General features: G+C 53.3%; 1 protein-coding gene across 3 annotated transcripts; it reads left to right on the forward strand.

The window, feature by feature from the left end:
• The first annotated feature begins 1837 nt into the window (after positions 1–1837).
• Positions 1838–21958, forward strand: LOC116957433 (uncharacterized). 3 transcript variants are annotated; one of them, XM_032979573.2, is made up of 5 exons: positions 1838–1938; positions 4173–4247; positions 10397–10930; positions 17030–17881; positions 20326–20852. In XM_032979573.2, exons 2-5 carry the CDS (start codon positions 4196–4198, stop codon positions 20358–20360), a joined length of 1473 nt encoding a protein of 490 aa, XP_032835464.2. In that variant the 5' UTR covers positions 1838–1938; positions 4173–4195; the 3' UTR covers positions 20361–20852. The 3 variants fall into 3 exon arrangements, with proteins under 3 accessions (XP_032835464.2, XP_032835463.2, XP_075912261.1); XM_032979572.2 differs by lacking the exon at positions 1838–1938 and having other exon boundaries at positions 3888–4247; XM_076056146.1 differs by lacking the exons at positions 1838–1938; positions 4173–4247 and having other exon boundaries at positions 10650–10930; positions 20326–21958.
• The last annotated feature ends 486 nt before the right edge of the window (positions 21959–22444 follow it).

Genomic DNA, 22444 nt, shown 5'->3' on the forward strand with positions numbered 1-22444 from the left:
GACACTGAGACCCTGACTCCCGGTCTCTACTCTAGACACTGACCCTGACTCCCGGTCTCTACTCTAGACACTGAGACCCCGAGACCCGGTCTCTACTCTAGACACTGATCCTGAGACCCGGTCTCTACTCTAGACACCGAGACCCGGTCTCTACTCTAGACACTGAGACCCTGAGACCCGGTCTCTACTCTAGACACTGACCCTGAGACCCGGTCTCTACTCTAGACACCGAGACCCTGACTCCCGGTCTCTACTCTAGACACTGACCCTGACTCCCGGTCTCTACTCTAGACACTGACGCTGAGACCTGGTCTCTACTCTAGACACTGAGACCCGGTCTCTACTCTAGACACCGAGACCCTGACTCCCGGTCTCTACTCTAGACACTGACCCTGAGACCCGGTCTCTACTCTAGACACTGACCCTGAGACCCGGTCTCTACTCTAGACACTGACCCTGAGACCCGGTCTCTACTCTAGACACTGACCCTGAGACCCGGTCTCTACTCTAGACACTGAGACCCGGTCTCTACTCTAGACACCGAGACCCTGACTCCCGGTCTCTACTCTAGACACTGACCCTGACTCCCGGTCTCTACTCTAGACACTGACCCTGACTCCCGGTCTCTACTCTAGACACTGAGACCCTGACTCCCGGTCTCTACTCTAGACACTGACCCTGAGACCCGGTCTCTACTCTAGACACTGAGACCCTGAGACCCGGTCTCTACTCTAGACACTGAGACCCTGACTCCCGGTCTCTTCTCTAGACACTGACCCTGAGACCTGGTCTCTGCTCTAGACACTGAGACCCTGAGACCCGGTCTCTACTCTAGACACTGACCCTGAGACCCGGTCTCTACTCTAGACACTGACCCTGAGACCGGGCTCTACTCTAGACACTGAGACCCGGTCTCTACTCTAGACACTGAGACCCTGACTCCCGGTCTCTACTCTAGACACTGAGACCCTGACTCCCGGTCTTTACTCTAGACACTGAGACCCTAAGACCCGGTCTCCACTCTAGACACTGAGACCCTGAGACCCGGTCTCTACTCTAGACACTGACCCTGACTCCCGGTCTCTACTCTAGACACTGAGACCCTGACTCCCGGTCTCTACTCTAGACCCTGACCCTGACACCCGGTCTCTACTCTAGACCCTGACCCTGAGACCCGGTCTCTACTCGAGACACTGAGACCCTGAGACCCGGTCTCTACTCTAGACACCGAGACCCTGACTCCCGGTCTCTACTCTAGACACTGACCCTGAGACCCGGTCTCTACTCTAGACACTGAGACCCGGTCTCTACTCTAGATACTGACCCTGAGACCCGGTCTCTACTCTAGACACTGAGACCCTGACTCCCGGTCTCTACTCTAGACACTGACCCTGACTCCCGGTCTCTACTCTAGACCCTGACGCTGAGATATCTGAACCGGCTTCCTGGCCTCCTCTAGGTCGACTCAGCTTCAACTGAACTCCCCGGGTTCGTTGCGCGGTTAACATCGCCACTGGGGGAGACAAAGAGGGCCGGGCGTGCGCGGTGCTCCCCACACCGCTCGGCCGTTGGCAGGCGCTCAGCTGCTCACGGCACTTGCCCCCACGGCCTGCTGAAGGCTACGCGGGTGTGCTTTGTCATTGCCTGTGTGTCGCGCTGTGTTTGTTTAACTTCGTGAGACCACGCAGGGGAATTGACGTTGATTCGCGGAATCAAAATCCGGGTTTGTTCTGAAATGGACATGAAGGCAATGAGATTCATAATTTATTTCCTATATATGTTTTTTTCTCGAAATCCCACATTCGTTATTTATTCAGTAGCGGTTTCTGTATTAAAAAAATAAATGACGATCTTAAGACAGTCTGAGGATATAAATCACGGCTCGGTTCAGCTCAAGGTTTCAGAGTCCTTGAAGGCGACACGGCAGGGCACAGCGAGGTGAGTGGACGATGTTGACGACCTCGCCTGGCTGGCAGGAGGTCGTGGGTTCGATCCAGACCCTGACGCCTGCTGCTGCTGCTGTATATTTGGAGTTTGCGTCTCTCTCTTTCTCATCATCATCACGGTGGCTAGATGTTAAATACCACGCCTGGACTAAAGGTGGTCGTGGGTTCGATCTCGACCCTGACGCCTGCTGTGTATTTGGAGTCTGCGTCTCTCTCATCATCATCATCACGGTGGCTTGGAGATGTTGACTACCTCGCCTGGTAGGCAGGAGGTCGTGGGTTAAATCCTGACCCTGACGATGCCTGCTGCTGCTGCTACTGTAGATTTGGAGTTTGCGTCTCTCTCTATTCCCGTGGTCACGTGGACTTTCTCCGAGTTCTCCGGTTTATCGCCTCCACATTTAGAAACATCATCATCCGTATCTGGATGTTGTCACATTCCCACGCGATGAGCCACTTTCGTTGAGCTCTCATTTCGTGACGGCTCTGCTAAAGAGCGACATTAACAGCTCAGTGGGCCTTACCTGGTAAACTCATGAATAGTTGAACTTCGTTATTAGTTCGTTTACTCTCCGTGTGGCTGAGTGTGGAGCTCTCTTAGGGGGTTCAGAATGGGCAAGGCACAGAGCCAGGACTGCCCAGAGTCTGGGTTCGAGCCCTGGGTCTGGGTGTCTCTCTCAATGGGTTCATAATGTGCCGTGTCAGAGACACTGAGAGTCTGGGTTCGAGCCCTGGGTCTGGGTGTCTCTCTCTCTCTCTGGGTTCATAATGTGCCGTGTGGGAGGCTCTGATGCAGTACTCCTCAGAGCCTGGGTTCGAGCCCTGGGTCTGGGTGTCTCTCTCTCTAGGTTCATAATGTGCCGTGTCAGAGACACTGAGAGTCTGGGTTCGAGCCCTGGGTCTGGGTGTCTCTCTCTCTCTGGGTTCAAAATGTGCTGTGTAAGAGACACTGAGAGCCTGGGTTCGAGCCCTGGGTCTGGGTGTCTCTCTCTGGGTTCATAATGTGCCGTGTGGGAGACTCTGATGCAGCACTGCCCAGAGCCTGGGTTCGAGCCATGGGTCTGGGTGTTTCTCTCTCTGGGTTCATAATGTGCTGTGTAAGAGACACTGAGAGCCTGGGTTCGAGCCCTGGGTCTGGGTGTCTCTCTCTCTGGGTTCATAATGTGCCGTGTCAGAGACACTGAGAGTCTGGGTTCGAGCCCTGGGTCTGGGTGTCTCTCTCTCTCTGGGTTCATAATGTGCCGTGTGGGAGGCTCTGATGCAGTACTCCTCAGAACCTGGGTTCGAGCCCTGGGTCTGGGTGTCTCTCTCTCTAGGTTCATAATGTGCCGTGTCAGAGACACTGAGAGTCTGGGTTCGAGCCCTGGGTCTGGGTGTCTCTCTCTGGGTTCATAATGTGCCGTGTGGGAGGCTCTGATGCAGGACTGCCCAGAGCCTGGGTTCGAGCCCTGGGTCTGGGTGTCTCTCTCTCTCAATGGGTTCATAATGTGCTGTGTAAGAGACACTGAGAGCCTGGGTTCGAGCCCTGGGTCTGGGTGTCTCTCTCTGGGTTCATAATGTGCCGTGTGGGAGGCTCTGATGCAGTACTGCCCAGAGCCTGGGTTCGAGCCCTGGGTCTGGGTGTCTCTCTCTCTGGGTTCATAATGTGACGTGTGGGAGGCTCTGATGCAGTACAGCCCAGAGCCTGGGTTCGAGCCCTGGGTCTGGGTGTCTCTCTCTCTCTCTGGGTTCATAATGTACCGTGTGGGAGACTCTGATGCAGCACTGCCCAGAGCCTGGGTTCGAGCCCTGGGTCTGGGTGTCTCTCTCTCTCAATGTGTTCATAATGTGCTGTGTAAGAGACACTGAGAGCCTGGGTTCGAGCCATGGGTCTGGGTGTCTCTCTCTCTCTCTGGGTTCATAATGTACCGTGTGGGAGACTCTGATGCAGCACTGCCTAGAGCCTGGGTTCGAGCCCTGGGTCTGGGTGTCTCTCTCTCTCAATGGGTTCATAATGTGCTGTGTAAGAGACACTGAGAGCCTGGGTTCGAGCCCTGGGTCTGGGTGTCTCTCTCTCTCTCTCTGGGTTCATAATGTACCGTGTGGGAGACTCTGATGCAGTACTGCCCAGAGCCTGAGTTCGAGCCCTGGGTCTGGGGGTGTCTCCCTCTCTCGCTCTCTAACACGCACGTGCGCGTGTGCCGAATGCCTCGCGCGCCTGACGTGGTGCGATGATGGGCTCCACAGATTTGTCCGACTCGGAGTCAGCGATGGTGAAAATCACGGGAGCGGCTGTGACCATAGCAGTGTTGATGATCACAGGTAACGCGTGAGTGAGTGGAGTTTGTGTGATCTCCCCCTGTACTGCAGAGTGAGTGATTGGAGTTTGTATGATCTCCCCCTGTTCTATAGAGTGAGTGAGTGGAGTTTGTGTGATCTCCCCCTGTTCTACAGAGTGAGTGTGTGGAGTTTGTGTGTTCTGCTCCTGTACTACAGAGTGAGTGAGTGAGTGGAGTTTGTGTGATCTCCCCCTGTTCTACAGAGTGAGTGGAGTTTGTGTGATCTCCCCCTGTTCTACAGAGTGAGTGAGTGGAGTTTGTGTGATCTCCCCCTGTTCTACAGAGTGAATGTGAGTGAGTGGAGTTTGTGTGATCTCCCCCTGTTCTACAGAGTGAGTGAGTGGAGTTTGTATGATCTCCCCCTGTCCTACATAGTGAGTGAGTGGAGTTAGTGTGATCTCCCCCTGTTCTACATAGTGAGAGTGAGTGGAGTTTATATGATCTCCCACTGTTCTACAGAGTGAGTGAGTGGAGTTTGTATGATCTCCCCCTGTTCTACATAGTGAGAGTGAGTGGAGTTTGTGTGATCTCCCCCTGTTCTACAGAGTGAGTGAGTGGAGTTTGCATGATCTCCCCCTGTTCTACAGAGTGAGTGGAGTTTGTGTGATCTCCCCCTGTCCTACAGAGTGAGTGGAGTTTGTATGATCTCCCCGTGTCCTACAGAGTGAGTGAGTGGAGTTTGTGTGATCTCCCCCTGTTCCACAGAGTGAATGTGAGTGAGTGGAGTTTGTGTGATCTCCCCCTGTTCTACAGAGTGAGTGGAGTTTGTGTGATCTCCCCCTGTTCTACAGTGAGTGAGTGGAGTTTGTGTGATCTCCCCCTGTTCTACAGAGTGAGTGGGTGGAGTTTGTGTGATCTCCCCCTGTTCTACAGAGTGAGTGAGTGGAGTTTGTGTGATCTCCCCCTGTTCTACAGAGTGAGTGAGTGGAGTTTGTGTGTTCTCCCCCTGTTCTACAGAGTGAGTGGAGTTTGTGTGATCTCTACCCCTGTTCTACAGAGTAAGTGAGTGGAGTTTGTGTGATCTCCCCCTGTTCTACAGAGTGAGTGAGTGGAGTTTGCATGATCTCCCCCTGTTCTACAGAGTGAGTGGAGTTTGTGTGATCTCCCCCTGTCCTACAGAGTGAGTGGAGTTTGTATGATCTCCCCGTGTCCTACAGAGTGAGTGAGTGGAGTTTGTGTGATCTCCCCCTGTTCCACAGAGTGAATGTGAGTGAGTGGAGTTTGTGTGATCTCCCACTGTTCTACAGAGTGAGTGGAGTTTGTGTGATCTCCCCCTGTTCTACAGTGAGTGAGTGGAGTTTGTGTGATCTCCCCCTGTTCTACAGAGTGAGTGGGTGGAGTTTGTGTGATCTCCCCCTGTTCTACAGAGTGAGTGAGTGGAGTTTGTGTGATCTCCCCCTGTTCTACAGAGTGAGTGAGTGGAGTTTGTGTGTTCTCCCCCTGTTCTACAGAGTGAGTGGTGTTTGTGTGATCTCTACCCCTGTTCTACAGAGTAAGTGAGTGGAGTTTGTGTGATCTCCCCCTGTTCTACAGAGTGAGTGAGTGGAGTTTGTGTGATCTCCCCCTGTTCTACAGAGTGAGTGAGTGGAGTTTGTGTGATCTCCCCCTGTTCTACATAGTGAGTGAGTGGAGTTTGTGTGATCTCCCCCTGTTCTACAGAGTGAGTGAGTGGAGTTTGTGTGATCTCCCCCTGTTCTACAGAGTGAGAGTGAGTGGGGTTTGTGTGATCTCCCCCTGTTCTACAGAGTGAATGTGAGTGAGTGGAGTTTGTGTGATCTCCCCCTGTCCTACATAGTGAATGTGAGTGGAGTTTGTATGATCTCCCCCTGTTCTACAGAGTGAATGTGAGTGAGTGGAGTTTGTATGATCTCCCCGTTCTACAGAGTGAGAGTGAGTGGAGTTTGTGTGTGATCTCCCCCTGTTCTACAGAGTGAGTGAGTGGAGTTTGTGTGTGATCTCCCCCTGTTCTTCAGTGAGTGAGTGGAGTTTGTGTGATCTCCCCCTGTTCTACAGAGTGAGTGAGTGGAGTTTGTGTGTGATCTCCCCCTGTTCTACAGAGTGAGTAAGTGGAGTTTGTGTGATCTCCCCCTGTTCTACAGAGTGAGTAAGTGGAGTTTGTGTGATCTCCCCCTGTTCTACAGTAAGTGGAGTTTGTATGATCTCCCCCTGTTCTACAGAGTGAGTGAGTGGAGTTTGGGTGATCTCCCCCCGTTCTACAGAGTGAGTGAGTGGAGTTTGTGTGATCTCACCCTGTTCTACAGAGTGAGTGGGTGGAGTTTGTGTGATCTCCCCCTGTTCTACAGAGTGAGTGGAGTTTGTGTGATCTCCCCTTGTTCTACAGAGTGAGTGGGTGGAGTTTGTGTGATCTCCCCCTGTTCTACAGAGTGAGTGGAGTTTGTGTGATCTCCCCCAGTTCTACAGAGTGGGTGGAGTTTGTGTGATCTCCCCCTGTTCTACAGTGAGTAAGTGGAGTTTGTATGATCTCCCCCTGTTCTACAGAGTGAGTGAGTGGAGTTTGTGTGATCTCCCCCTGTTCTACAGAGTGAGTGAGTGGAGTTTGAGTGATCTCCCCCTGTTCTACAGAGTGAGTGGGTGGAGTATGTGTGATCTCCCCCTGTTCTACAGAGTGAGTGGAGTTTGTGTGATCTCCCCCTGTTCTACAGAGTGAGTGGGTGGAGTTTGTGTGATCTCCCCCTGTTCTACAGAGTGAGTGGAGTTTGTGTGATCTCCCCCAGTTCTACAGAGTAAGTGAGTGGAGTTTGTATGATCTCCCCCTGTTCTACAGAGTGAGAGTGAGTGAAGTTTGTGTGATCTCCCCCTGTTCTACAGAGTGAGTGAGTGGAGTTTGTGTGAGCTCCCCCTGTTCTACAGAGTGAGTGGGTGGAGTTTGTGTGATCTCCCCCTGTTCTACAGAGTGAGTGGAGTTTGTGTGATCTCCCCCAGTTCTACAGAGTAAGTGAGTGGAGTTTGTATGATCTCCCCCTGTTCTACAGAGTGAGAGTGAGTGAAGTTTGTGTGATCTCCCCCTGTTCTACAGAGTGAGTGAGTGGAGTTTGTGTGAGCTCCCCCTGTTCTACAGAGTGAGTGGGTGGAGTTTGTGTGATCTCCCCCTGTTCTACAGAGTGAGTGAGTGGAGTTTGTGTGATCTCCCCCTGTTCTACAGAGTGAGTGGGTGGAGTTTGTGTGATCTCCCCCTGTTCTACAGAGTGAGTGAGTGGAGTTTGTGTGATCCCCCCCTGTTCTACAGAGTGAGAGTGAGTGGGTGAGTGGGCGAGTGGTTGGGAAGCGAGGGGTTGCGTGAGTGGTTGGATGAGTGAGTGGGCCAGTGAGAGTGGTGTATGTATGTTGAATTTCTTTAGCACCGTACGTCACCAACCACGCTAAGGTGCGGGAGAGTGTGTGGGTGATTGGGTGAGTGGGTGAGCGAGAGAGTGAGTGAGTGGATGAGTGAGCGGGTGAGTGGGAGTGTGAATGAGTGGGTGAGCGGGTGAGTGAGCGGGTGAGTGGGAGTGTGAGTGAGTGGGAGAGTGAGTGGGTGGGTTATTGGGTGGATGAGCGAGTGCATGAGTGGGAAAATGAGTGGGAGATTGAGTAGGTGAATCGGTGAGTGGGTGAGTAAGTGGGTGAGTGGGTGAGTGAGTGGGTGACGGAGTGGGGGAGTCGGAGAGTAAGTGGGTGAGTGAGTGGGTGAGTGGGTGAGTGAGTGGGTGAGTGGGTGAGTAAGTGGGTGAGTGGGAGAGTGAGTGGATGAGTGAGTGGGTGAGTGGGTGGGTGAGTGGGTGAGTGGGTGAGTGAGTGGGTGAGTGAGTGGGTGAGTGGGTGAGTGGGAGAGTAAGTGGGTGAGTGAGTGGGTGAGTGGGTGAGTGAGTGGGTGAGTGAGTGGGTGAGTGGGAGAGTAAGTGGGTGAGTGGGTGAGTGAGTGGGTGAGTGGGAGAGTGAGTGGGTGAGTGAGTGGGTGAGTGGGTGAGTGAGTGGGAGAGTAAGTAGGTGAGTGAGTGGGTGAGTGGGTGAGTGAGTGGGTGAGTGAGTGGGTGAGTGGGTGAGTGAGTGGGTGAGTGAGTGGGTTAGTGGGTGACTCAGTGGGTGAGTAGGTGAGTGAGTGAGTGTCGTGAGTGTAGTTGTGGGGAATGCTTTGAGGCCGTCTGCTGCCGGAGAGTCGCCCTTCAACAAGAGCTTCTGATTTAAGTGGGCTTTACTCGATGAGAAACACAAACACACGCACACAAACAACAACAACCGCCATTCGCCACTAAGTGGCGGTGATGTCACCACGACGCTTGTACCAGGCCATGTGCACCTGGAGGCCACGTGAAGTGATGATCGCCCGCTGGCAGGTCACGGGGCAGACCCAAGTGCCACGCGTCGAATGACTAAGATGACTGAGATGACTGGCTGATGCACCACCTGTGCCCCCTACTGTGCAAACCCGCTGTGATTTAGCCACGCGGCGCTCCGCTCGTTGTTGTGAGCGTCGATCCTCCGCCCTCCATTGTTGTTGGAGGGCGACTGCCTCCAACTGCCCAGCAGCGTCCTTCACGAACCTCCTCCACAGAGGCCGATCTTGACACCGCTGGTACCAGTCATCGACAAGTCCACTCAGCTTCACGTCCTCCTGTACCACATCACTCCATCTCTTCTCTAGCCCGTGCCGCGCCCGTTTAGCCCCCTCGATCAGGCCGAACAAAATCTGTTTAGGCATGCGGTGGCTGGGCATGCAGGCTACATGACCCAGACAACGCAGCCTTGCCTGCCGGAGGAGCTCACCGATGGGACTTTGCCCAGATCTTTCCAAGATTTGTGAGCTCCTCACACAATACAGCCTGGTTAAACCCAGGATGGATCGTAGGCAGGCCAGCCTAAATGTTTCCAATCGGCGAAAATGCTCCATTAGGGGGGTCCACGTTTCGCAAGCGTAGAGAAGGAAGGGAATGACCGTGGCCGAGAAGACCTGAAGCTTAGTGCGGAGCGACAGACCAGGTAGCTTCCACACAGCGTTACGCAATCGATGAAAAGATATTGCCACTCGACTGATTCTGAGTCAGACCTCTGCTGTTAAACTGGAGCCGGTCATAAGCACACTGCCCAGGTATGGGAAACTCTCCACTCTCTGCACAACTGCCCCATCACCGATTGGGAGTTGTGGGGGTGGAGTGTCCGATGGTACAAAATACCCAGGCAGGTGCTTAGTTTTGGTGGGGCTGATGGTAAGGCCCCACCTCTTAGTGGCACGCTCCAGTCTCAGCAGCAGCGGCTCCAACTCCTCCTCTGAATGAGCAGCTATTACCAAATCATCAGCATACATAACGTGGTTGAGCAATTGGGAGCCATCCCTTGACCGCACCCGGGCATCGATCAGCCTCCCATTATATCTGTACCATATGGAGATTCCCCCGGTACAGCTATTGAAGGCTTCACGAACTACGTGGTCAAATTAGATGTTAAATAATGTGGGAGCCAGAGGACATCCCTGTCGCACCCCAAGGTGTACAGGGAATGGCTCTGACTCCCGGCCACGTAGTTTTACCCGGGCCCGCTCACCATCATGAAGGTCCTTAATGATCGTGAGCAGACGGTCAGGTACTCCAAAAGCACGAAGAACAACCCAGAGCCCAGGCCTACCGATGGTATCATAGGCCTTGACCAGGTCAATAAAGCAGAGATGTAGGTCTTGTTGGAATTCCCTACACCTCTGCTGTAGCAGACGGACAGAAAATATGGCATCTGTGCAGGACCGCCCTTTCCTGAAACCACACACAACCACACACACCACGAACACACAACCACAACCACACACACACACCACGAACAAACACACACACACCACGAACACACACCCCACGAACACACACACACCCAACCACACACACACAACCACACACACACACCACGAACACACACACACACAACCACACACACCACGAACACACACACACACAACCACACACACCACGAACACACACACACAACCACACACACACACACACCACGAACACACACACACACAACCACACACACCACGAACACACACACAACCACACACACACACCACGAACACACACACAACCACAACCACACACACACACCACGAACACACATAACCACTCATCCTCCCCTCCCCCCTCCTCCCCCCAGCGGGCACGCCACGCGCGGCACAATTCTTCCTCTCGGCGCGCGCGCTGCCGTGGAGCGTGGCCGCGCGCTACTGCCACGCGCACGGGGGCCACCTCGCGACCGTGGGGGACGCGCGGCTCAACGCGCGCCTCGCGCACGCCGCCACCCACCACCAGGCCCCTCCCCCCCTCCACCACCACCACGCCCCCTCCCACGCCCCTCCCCCCCACCACCACCACCACCAGGCCCCTCCCCCCCACCACCACCACGCCCCCTCGCACGCCCCTCCCCCCCACCACCACCACCACGCCTCCTTCTGGCTGGGACTGCGGCGTGACGCGGCGGGCGTCTGGCGGTGGCTCGAGAGCGGCTCGCCGGCCCCGTTCCTGCCCTGGGCGCCCGGGGAGCCCAACGGCAGGAAACGCGACGAGGAGTGCGTGGAGCTCTACGTGGGGGCGGGAGGAGGAGGAGGAGGCGGAGGAGGGGGGGATGAGAGGCACGGGCGCTGGAACGACGATGGCTGTCGACGCAAGAAGAGGGCGCTGTGCTACAGAGGTGAGGGCCAGGAGGAGGAGGTGGAGGTGAGAGGAGGAGGAGGTGACACCAGGATTGGTGAAGTATGGTCGCGGATAACCGCACACTGCTGCTGCCCGCCCCACCGGCCCAGCCCGCGCCCCATCGTGTGGGGGTGCCCCTAGGCGAGACCACACAGCAAACTGATGCACAGGGACAGCTGCCACTGGGGGTGCCCCTAGGCGAGACCACAGCAGACTGATGCACAGGGACAGCTGCCACTGGGGGTGCCCCTAGGCTAGACCACAGCAGACTGATGCACAGGGACAGCGGCCACTGGGGGTGCCCCTAGGCTAGACCACAGCAGACTGATGCACAGGGACAGCTGCCACTGGGGGTGCCCCTAGGCTAGACCACACAGCAGACTGATGCACAGGGACAGCTGCCACTGGGGGTGCCCCTAGGCGAGACCACACAGCAGACTAATGCACAGGGACAGCTGCCACTGGGGATGCCCCTAGGCTAGACCACACAGCAGACTGATGCACAGGGACAGCTGCCACTGGGGGTGCCCCTAGGCGAGACCACACAGCAGACTGATGCACAGGGACAGCTGCCACTGGGGGTGCCCCTAGGCGAGACCACACAGCAGACTGATGCACAGGGACAGCTGCCACTGGGGGTGCCCCTAGGCGAGACCACAGCAGACTGATGCACAGGGACAGCTGCCACTGGGGGTGCCCCTAGGCTAGACCACAGCAGACTGATGCACAGGGACAGCTGCCACTGGGAGTGCCCCTAGGCGAGACCACACAGCAGACTGATGCACAGGGACAGCTGCCACTGGGAGTGCCCCTAGGCGAGACCACACAGCAGACTGATGCACAGGGACAGCTGCCACTGGGGGTGCCCCTAGGCTAGACCACAGCAGACTGATGCACAGGGACAGCTGCCACTGGGAGTGCCCCTAGGCGAGACCACACAGCAGGCTGATGCACAGGGACAGCTGCCACTGGGGGTGCCCCTAGGCGAGACCACAGCAGACTGATGCACAGGGACAGCTGCCACTGGGGGTGCCTCTAGGCTAGACCACACAACAATCATTGCTCCCTACTGGCAGACTGATGCACAGGGACAGCTGCCACTGGGGGTGCCCCTCGGCTTTGGACTATATGTTAAACTTCTTTCCTACCGTACGTAGCCACCCGTGCTAATCGGAGGTGTGGCGGACGGTCAACAAACTGAAGGCAAAACCCAGTTCTAGAAAGACGGGTTTGTCAATCTAGATGATGATGACGAGTTTGTCAATCTAGATGATGATGATGATTTCAAAGTGCCATAGCTCCTCCAGTGGCTTCCAAATATCGGGCGGAAGAACGTTCCAGACGGCCGCGGAAGCGCATCTGCAAACGCGCGATGCGGTGACCACAGCAACAGCAACATCAGTAGCAACATCGCCCCCTACTGTAAAACTGGACCTAAGCTATTTAATATTATATTCTTAGTTTTTTCGGTAAAGTCACGTTGAAGAGAAACAACAAAATAACAAAATATAACGGTCATCATCACACCTGATGATGACCGTTTGAGTTATGGTCGAAACGTCGTGAGAAATTTTTTTATTGTTTTATATATATTTTGTTATTTTGTTGTTTCTCTTCAACGTGACTTTACCGAAAAAACTAAGAATATGAATTACTGCAGTCACGAAAGCTTTAAATCAAAATCTATTTAATATTGTTACCAGGTATAAGGCCCTACTGCTGAGTTGCTGTGTGTAGCTCTTTTGGAGAAGTGCTCACCCGGCCGACACAAATGATTGAAGCTCAAACCAAAGCGCCTCATCACCAGCATCATCGTCGTCGTGTGGAAATTTAAAGCGGTAGCCAAATATTCTAAATGCATCGGGACACACAGAGACCCACAGAGATCCACGGAGATAATACATCGAGACCCGCAGGCTAAACTCACATTTAACTATTTTTTATTTTAGATTTGAAACTTTCGTGACTGTAGGGATCCATATACTCTTTGGTTCTTTCGGTAAAGTCACGTGGGTATAAAATAATTTAATTTTATACCTTTGTATTGATTAATATTCTAGATTTTTAAACGGTTGATTATCAAAGGAGTGCAAGGCTGCAGTGTATAGGTTCAGAGCCGCTGCTCTAAGCGCAGGTTTCTAAATGTGGAGGGGGAAACCGGAGAAAAATAAACGCGACCAAGGGGAGAGAGAGAGACACGCAGACTCCAAATACACAGCAGGGGTCAGGGTCAGGGTCGAACCCACGATCACCTGTAGACCAGGCGAGGTAGTTAACATCTCCTAGCCACCGTGATGATGAGAGAGAGACACGCAAACTCCAAATATATAGCAGGGGTCAGGGTCAGGATCGAACCCACGACCTCCTGCGTACCAGGCGAGGTAGTTAACATCTCCTAGACACCGTGATGATGAGAGAGAGACACGCAAACTCCAAATACACAGCAGGCGTCAGGGTCGAACCCACGACCTCCTGCGTACCAGGCGAGGTAGTTAACATCTCCTAGCCACGGTGATGATGATGAGAGAGAGACACGCAAACTCCAAATACACAGCAGGCGTCAGGGTCGAACCCACGACTTCCTGTGTACCAGGCGAGGTAGTTAACATCTTCTAGCCACCGTGATTATGAGAGAGAGACACGCAAACTCCAAATATACAGCAGGCGTCAGGGTCGAACCCACGACTTCCTGTGTACCAGGCGAGGTAGTTAACATCTCTTAGCCACCGTGATGATGAGAGAGAGACACGCAAACTCCAAATACACAGCAGGCATCAGGGTCGAACCCACGACCTCCTGCGTACCAGGCGAGGTAGTTAACATCTCCTAGCCACAGTGATGATGATGAGAGAGAGAGACACGCAAACTCCAAATACACAGCAGGCGTCAGGGTCGAACCCACGACCTCCTGTGTACCAGGCGAGGTAGTTAACATCTTCTAGCCACCGTGATTATGAGAGAGAGACACGCAAACTCCAAATATACAGCAGGCGTCAGGGTCGAACCCACGACTTCCTGTGTACCAGGCGAGGTAGTTAACATCTCTTAGCCACCGTGATGATGAGAGAGAGACACGCAAACTCCAAATACACAGCAGGCATCAGGGTCGAACCCACGACCTCCTGTGTACCAGGCGAGGTAGTTAACATCTCCTAGCCACAGTGATGATGATGAGAGAGAGAGACACGCAAACTCCAAATACACAGCAGGCGTCAGGGTCGAACCCACGACCTCCTGTGTACCAGGCGAGGTAGTTAACATCTCCTAGCCACAGTGATGATGATGAGAGAGAGACACAAACTCCAAATACACAGCAGGCGTCAGGGTCGAACCCACGACCTCCTGTGTACCAGGCGAGGTAGTTAACATCTCCTAGCCACCGTGGCAGCCCCTGCTACCGCAGGCTGTGTGTGTGTGAACCATAACGGCCCATCATCATATCGTGGGATAACTTTTGTTGCCGGGATCAAAGTACGAAAAATAAGAATAGAGTTTTTGTTTTACCCTTTGTGGAAATAAAACAGGAGATTGTGTTAAGATGTTCAAACACCCGAATCGATGATAGCTTTCGCAAGGAATCATGGAATGCATTAACCACACACACACAGTACTTTGTGGTGCACGTGCAAACAAGCATGGCTCTGATAGTGATGTGCGCATTTACATTGATTCCTTGCAAAAGCTAAATTATATTTGGGTGTTTGAACGTCTTAACTCAGGGGTGGGGAACCTTTTTTTCTGCCAAGGGCCATTTGGATATTTATAAAAACATCATTCGCGGGCCATACAAAATTATCAACTTGCAAAATTAGCCTCTTATATTTGGTCAAACATTTAATGAACTCGCCCCTAATCTGATGGCTGAAACTGCTTCTCTTTGGCGAGGCGTGGTGATGATGTTAGCTGGTATTGATGATGTTAGCTGATATTGATGATGTTAGCTGGTATTGACGATGTTAGCTGGCTATTGATGATGTTAGGTGGTATTGACGATGTTAGCTGGCTATTGACGATGTTAGCTGGTATTGATGATGTTAGCTGGTATTGATGATGTTAGCTGGTTATTGACGATGTTAGCTGGTATTGATGATATTAGCTGGTATTGATGATGTTAGCTGGCTATTGATGATGTTAGCTGGCTATTGACGATGTTAGCTGGCTATTGACGATGTTAGCTGGTATTGATGATGTTAGCTGGTATTGATGATGTTAGCTGGCTATTGACAATGTTAGCTGGCTATTGACGATGTTAGCTGGTATTGATGATGTTAGCTGGTATTGATGATGTTAGCTGGCTATTGACGATGTTAGCTGGTGTTGATGATGTTAGCTGGTTATTGATGATGTTAGCTGGTATTGATGATGTTAGCTGGTTATTGACGATGTTAGCTGGTATTTATGTTAGCTGGTATTGATGATGTTAGCTGGCTATTGACGATGTTAGCTGGTATTGATGATGTTAGCTGGTATTGATGATGTTAGCTGGTTATTGACGATGTTAGCTGGTATTGATGATGTTAGCTGGTATTGATGATGTTAGCTGGCTATTGATGATGTTAGCTGGTATTGATGTTAGCTGGTATTGATGATGTTAGCTGGCTATTGATGATGTTAGCTGGCTATTGACGATGTTAGCTGGCTATTGACGATGTTAGCTGGTATTGATGATGTTAGCTGGTATTGACGATGTTAGCTGGTATTGACGATGTTAGCTGGCTATTGACGATGTTAGCTGGCTATTGACGATGTTAGCTGGTATTGATGATGTTAGCTGGCTATTGACGATGTTAGCTAGTATTGATGATGTTAGCTGGCTATTGACGATGTTAGCTGGCTATTGATGATGTTAGCTGGCTATTGACGATGTTAGCTGGCTATTGACGATGTTAGCTGGCTATTGACGATGTTAGCTGGCTATTGACGATGTTAGCTGGCTATTGATGATGTTAGCTGGTATTGATGATGTTAGCTGGTATTGATGATGTTAGCTGGCTATTGACGATTTTAGCTGGTATTGATGATGTTAGCTGGTATTGATGATGTTAGCTGGCTATTGACGATGTTAGCTGGTATTGATGATGTTAGCTGGCTATTGACGATGTTAGCTGGTATTGATGATGTTAGCTGGTATTGATGATGTTAGCTGGTATTGATGATGTTAGCTGGCTATTGACGATGTTAGCTGGTATTGATGATGTTAGCTGGCTATTGACGATGTTGCTGCTACTCGCAACTGCTTTTCCAGTTTTGCTCTCCCAGATTTATTGAATTTCGAGTCTCCGCCAGCGGTTGCCTTTTGCAGGGCCAGAGACCAAATTACTTCGCGGGCCTCATACGGCCCGAGCTTAACACAGCACCTGTGTTATTGTCAGAAAGGGTGAAACTATTCTTACGTTTCATACTTTGATCCCGGCAACAAAGGCATCCCACGCTACAACTGCTCACCCCGACCTAGAATTGATCCGATGCCTGTGGCATTGTCCTGGTGCTGTCCGCCTTGAGGCGTTGCTCTGTGTGTGGTTCATGCAGTCTTTGATTCGTTGCAAAAGGTTTCATCTATTTGGGTGTTTGGGGCCTTCCATAAATGACGTCACGTACCTGGGGGGTGGGTTGGGGGGGGTCAGACGTTTGTGACGATGTGTGACGAGGGGGGGGGGGTTTGAGAAATGTGACGTCACATCAAAATGCGCAACTTTACAAATAAATACAGACAACACGTTCTAACTTAATTAAATAGACTTGTTAATAAATGTTTTCTCCCACAACATCAGAGTGCAGCGCCACATTAAATACGCACTACAATGACAACAATAGTTTAAAGCGATTTGAAGCATGTTTTTTTGGGGGGGGCAGAGCTTTGTGACGTCATATTTGAGGGCGGGGGTCTCACTTTTTGTGACGCCGCGTGACGAGGGGGGTGGGTCCAAAATCGTCCAAAATCGCGTGACGTCATTTATGGACGGCCCGTTTGGACATCTTAAAACACCTCCTGTTGTGGTATTGATAGAAAGGGTAGAACCCCGTGCTTATTCACCATATCATCATCATCGTAGCAATAATCATCGTCCCAATTGTAATTCTACCGTCCGTGTTGCAGACCAGGCGCTAGCGTCACGTGGCTCTGCGGCTCCAGGCCAAGAAAGTCCGATCCAGGTTTTGATCGACGACGCTCCGGGCCTGCCGCGATCCGGGGGCCGCTCCACGGCGACTCCGCTCCGAGCTTTGCCGACCGCAGCCCCAGAAGTCTGGTCAACAGCCGCTCCACCCCGGTTGACGACGAAACCTGTCGCGCTGTCAACAGTTGCTCCAGTCCAGTCAACAGCTGATCCAGTCCAGTTTGAACAAAGTCCAGCCCAGTCAACAGCTGATCCAGTCCGGTCAACAGTTGCTCCAGTCCAGTTTGAACAAAGTCCAGCCCAGTCAACAGCTGATCCAGTCCGGTCAACAGTTGCTCCAATCCGTTCAACAATTGCTCCAGTCCAGTCAACAGTTGATCCAGCCCACTTTGAACAAAGTCCAGCCCAGTCAACAGCTGATCCAGTCCGGTCAACGGCTGCTCCAATCCGTTCAACAATTCCCCCAGTCCAGTCAACAATTGCTCCAGCCCAGTCAACATCCGATGCTCCACTCCAGTTTGAACAAAGTCCAGTCCCGTCGCAGAGAGATCCGTTTCTGTCAACGGCCGCGCCGGTCCATTGGAAACCGACTCCGGTCCGGCCAGCACCGACGGAGGCCTCAGCCCCGCGGGGGCGTCCCGGTGCACGCCGGAAGACCCGAGTGGAGGTCCAGGAGCCGGAGTTCCCGGTGCCGGGGTCGAGAGGAGGTGGAGGCGAAGATGGTGACGAGGTGGCTGGTGGCGGGAGGGTGGCGGCCGTAGTCGCACTGGGAGGTGTCAGCCTGACGTCGGGGGCCTGGCTGATCACGTTCGCTCTCAAGCGGCGCAAGTCCGGTGAGTCTTAGGGATGGTTCCACTAAGAACGATGCGAGCCCTTCTCAATTTGCATCTATCTATATAAATATGTGTGTGTCTGTTAGAAATGTTTAGCATACTTCCCGACATGCAACAAACTTGAAATTTGGCATGTGGGCAGCTTCCAGACTGTACACAATGCAAAAAGTATAAAAATAGACTTTTGTATATTTTTTGGGGGGGAGGGGAGCAATAAGGGATGTATTTTACACGGCAAGTGAGCCGTGACGTCACATCTGTGATGTCACCCGCATGCGGCAGCGTCACGCTGTGTGCATGCTGACGTCACGCATCCCCCCCACCCACCCTCCACGAAGGCCGTGTATCCCGCACAAATGCGCGGCTGGGGGGTGGGGGTAAATAATGTTTATCATATACTAGGCAAACTTAAAATTTCAATTCTAGATTTGAAGCTTTCGTGACTGCAAGGATCCATGCTCTTTGGTTCTATTCGGTAAAGTCACGTGGGTAAAAAAATAAAACAACAAAAATCACGACGTTTCGGCCACAACACAAGCGGCCTTCATCAGGTGAAGGGACCAGACTGTCTCACCTGATGAAGGCCGCTTGTGTTGTGGCCGAAACGTCGTGATTGTTGTTGTTTTTTTTTACCTACGTGACTTTACCGAATAGAACCAAAGAGTATAAACTTAAAATTTGGCATGTGGTTAGCTCCCGTACTGTACACAATGTAAAACGTATAAAAAATTTGACTTTTTCTATTTGGGGGGGGGGAAAATAATGGATATAATATATTGCACAAGTGAGCGGTGACGTCACATCTGTGATGTCACCCGCACGCGGGTAGCGTCACGCAGTGTGCCTGCTGACGTCACGCTGTGTGCCTGCTGACGTCACGCATCCCCCCCCACCCACCCTCCACGTAGGCCGTGTGTCCCGCACAAATGCGCGGCTGGGCTGTCTCGATTTTCAAAGTCAACGCGACTAATTTCAGCTCGCTGTTAAATATAACGCAGGAAATCCATAAAGCAGGAAATCCACCCGTGTGTGTGTGTGTGTGTGGAGCAGCAGCAACTCTCGAACGCTGAGCTCGGGAGTCGTGAAATTAGCGCGGCTTCTGCTGCTGCCTGGAATCCCGAAGGGAAACGCGACAATTTTCAGCTCACGCTCTGGTTCCATTCGGTAAAGTCACGTAGGTTAAAATACAAAACAACAACAAAAATCACGACGTTTCGGCCACAACACAACACAAGTGGCCAAAACGTGACTTTGCCGAATAGAGCCAGAGAGTAATGGATCATTGCAGTCACGAAAGCTTCAAATCTAGAATTTTCAGCTCGCCACGTCATTCCCCTGCCGAGTTGCCTAACGCGACCACACGTGTAAAGTGGGTTAAGGTTGAATTTCCTTCAGTGAAAAACATCCGATTCACTTCGATCCATTTGTTTCGGCTTGTTTTTTTTCGTATTGCAAGCATCAATTGTTTCAGGCTTGATGAAATTAATCCAAGACAGAAGTCCCGGGCGAAGCCGGCTAGTCTCAAGCTAGTTTGAGATTTATTTGTTTCTAACTGTGGTAAGGTCCCGGACGAACTGATGCGTGTCTCGTTGTCGAGTAACCACCCGGCCATCGCAAATGATAGCGGCTCATCCAAGTTGTTGGGTCATCATCGTCGTCATCGTGTGGAAATGTGCAGCAGCAGCAGCAGCAAACAAATAACTCGTGACGGTGTTGACTCTAAATGTGGAGGGGACACACAGTGGAAAGAGACACGCAGACTCCAAATCTACAGCAGCAGCAGCAGGCATCGTCAGGGTCGGGATCGAACCCACGTCCTCCTGCCTACCAGGCGAGGTAGTCAACATCTCATAGCCACCATGGTGATGATGATGAGAGAGAGACGCAGACTCCAAATCTACAGCAGCAGCAGCAGGCATCGTCAGGGTCGGGATCAAACCCACGTTCTCCTCCCTACCAGGCGAGGTAGTTAACATCTCCTAGCCACCGTGATGATGATGAGAGAGAGACGCAGATTCCAAATATACAGCAGCAGGCATCGTCAGGATCTGGATCGAACCCACGTCCTCCTGCCTACCAGGCGAGGTAGTCAACATCCCCTAGCCAACGTGATGATGATGATGAGAGAGAGAAGCAGACTCCAAATCTACAGCAGCAGGCATCGTCAGGGTCGGGATCGAACCCACGTGCTCCTGCCTACCAGGCGAGGTAGTTAACATCCCCTAGCCACCGTGATGCCTGTATGCCACGCGTGTCACGCAAGCGTGATGACACACACGCGTGGCCCTCTCATGGATATTTTAAAGCTCATATTTAATTCACGGAAAGCCCTTAGTGACTCAATCATAAGGACGCTTTCATATTTCACATTTTAAATATGCATCGCCTCTCCCCCCGCTCCCCACCCTCTCCCCCCTCTACCCCCCCTCCCCTCTCTCCCATAGGCTCCTTCTTCTTGCAGCACAATCAAACGCGGTGACGTCAACACTTCTGAGAATTCCGATTTCGAACGAAAAAAAAGTTATTTCGCAGAGAGAGCGAAAGAGAGAAGGAGAGAGGGAGAGTCTAATTATAGCGGTTAACGTATTAGAGGGAGAGTCTAATTATAGCGGTTAACGTATTGACACTGCAACGCTGCAACGCCTCGCTCGTTCACTCACTCACTCACCCGTGCCCCGCCTTTCCCACTGGTGAACCGAACCGTGCCAGGGCTGGCCCCCTGGCACGACACACACACGGGTGGTGGTGATGGTGGTGGTGGTGGTTGCTTTGTTATTTTTTTTTCCACTGCGGCCGCTTGCCGAACCGAGCTGGTACTCGTCCAAACGGCACGGCACGGCTCGGCTTGCGCAGTGGAAAAACAACAACAACAACAACCCGAGCCATGGCGGGGCCGGCTCGTCGCGTGCACGGCTCTGAGTCTCAAGACGCGGTCAGGAGGCTGCTGCCACTGCCGTGGCATTGACGATGCTTGGCCATGAGACGTTGGGAAACCGGAGGATCCCAGAGAACCCTGGGAGGACACCCGGAGGACCCCCGGAGGACCCCCGGAAGACTCCCAGAGAACCCCCAGAGACCCCCACACAACCCCCACAGAACCCCCAAAGATCCCCCACAGAACCCCCAGAGACCCCCACAGAACCCCCAAAGAACCCCCACAGAACCCCCAGAGAACCCCCAGAGACCCCCACAGAACCCCTCAGAACCCCCAGAGAACCCCCCACAGAACCCCCCACAGAACCCCCCAGAGAACCCCCCACAGAACCCCCACAGAACCCCCAGAGAACCCCACAGAACCCCCAGAGACCCCCACAGAACCCCTCACAGAACCCCCAGAGACCCCCCACAGAACCCCCAGAGACCCCCACAGAACCCCCAGAGATCCACACAGAACCCCCAGAGACCCTCACAGAACCCCCAGAGAACCCCCAGAGACCCCCACAGAGACCCCCACAGAACCCCCAGAGACCCCCCACAGAACCCCCAGAGACCCCCCACAGACCCCCCACAGACCCCCCAGAGACCCCCCAGAGACCCCCAGAGAACCCCCAGAGACCCCCAGAGAACCCCCAGAGACCCCTCACAGAACCCCCAGAGACCCCCACAGAACCCCCAGAGAACCCCCAGAGACCCCCACAGAGACCCCCACAGAACCCCCAGAGAACCCCTAGAGACCCCCCACAGAACCCCCACAGAACCCCCACAGAACCCCCACAGAACCCCCACAGAACCCCCAGAGACCCCCACAGAACCCCCAGAGACCCCCACAGAACCCCCAGAGACCCCCACAGAACCCCCACAGAACCCCCACAGAACCCCCAGAGACCCCCACAGAACCCCCAGAGAACCCCACAGAACCCCCACAGAACCCCCAGAGACCCCCCACAGAACCCCCAGAGACCCCCCACAGACCCCCCAGAGACCCCTCACAGAACCCCCAGAGACCCCCACAGAACCCCCAGAGAACCCCCAGAGACCCCCACAGAGACCCCCACAGAACCCCCAGAGAACCCCTAGAGACCCCCCACAGAACCCCCACAGAACCCCCACAGAGCCCCCACAGAACCCCCACAGAACCCCCAGAGACCCCCACAGAACCCCCAGAGACCCCCACAGAACCCCCACAGAACCCCCACAGAACCCCCAGAGACCCCCACAGAACCCCCAGAGAACCCCACAGAACCCCCACAGAACCCCCAGAGACCCCCCACAGAACCCCCAGAGACCCCCCACAGACCCCCCACAGACCCCCCAGAGACCCCCAGAGAACCCCCAGAGACCCCCAGAGAACCCCCAGAGACCCCTCACAGAACCCCCTCAGAACCCCCAGAGACCCCCCACAGAACCCCCAGAGACCCCCCCACAGAACCCCCACAGAACCCCCAGAGACCCCCACAGAACCCCCAGAGACCCCCACAGAACCCCAGAGACCCCCCCAGAGACCCCCCCAGAGAACCCCTCAGAACCCCTCAGAACCCTCAGAGACCCCCACAGAACCCCCAGAGAACCCCCAGAGAACCCCCAGAGACCCCCCACAGAACCCCCAGAGACCCCCACAGAACC

Source organism: Petromyzon marinus, chromosome 74 (genome assembly GCF_048934315.1).
Source record: "Petromyzon marinus isolate PM22_M1 ecotype Great Lakes invasive population chromosome 74, UKy_Petmar_22M1.pri1.0, whole genome shotgun sequence".
Taxonomy (NCBI): domain Eukaryota; kingdom Metazoa; phylum Chordata; class Hyperoartia; order Petromyzontiformes; family Petromyzontidae; genus Petromyzon; species Petromyzon marinus.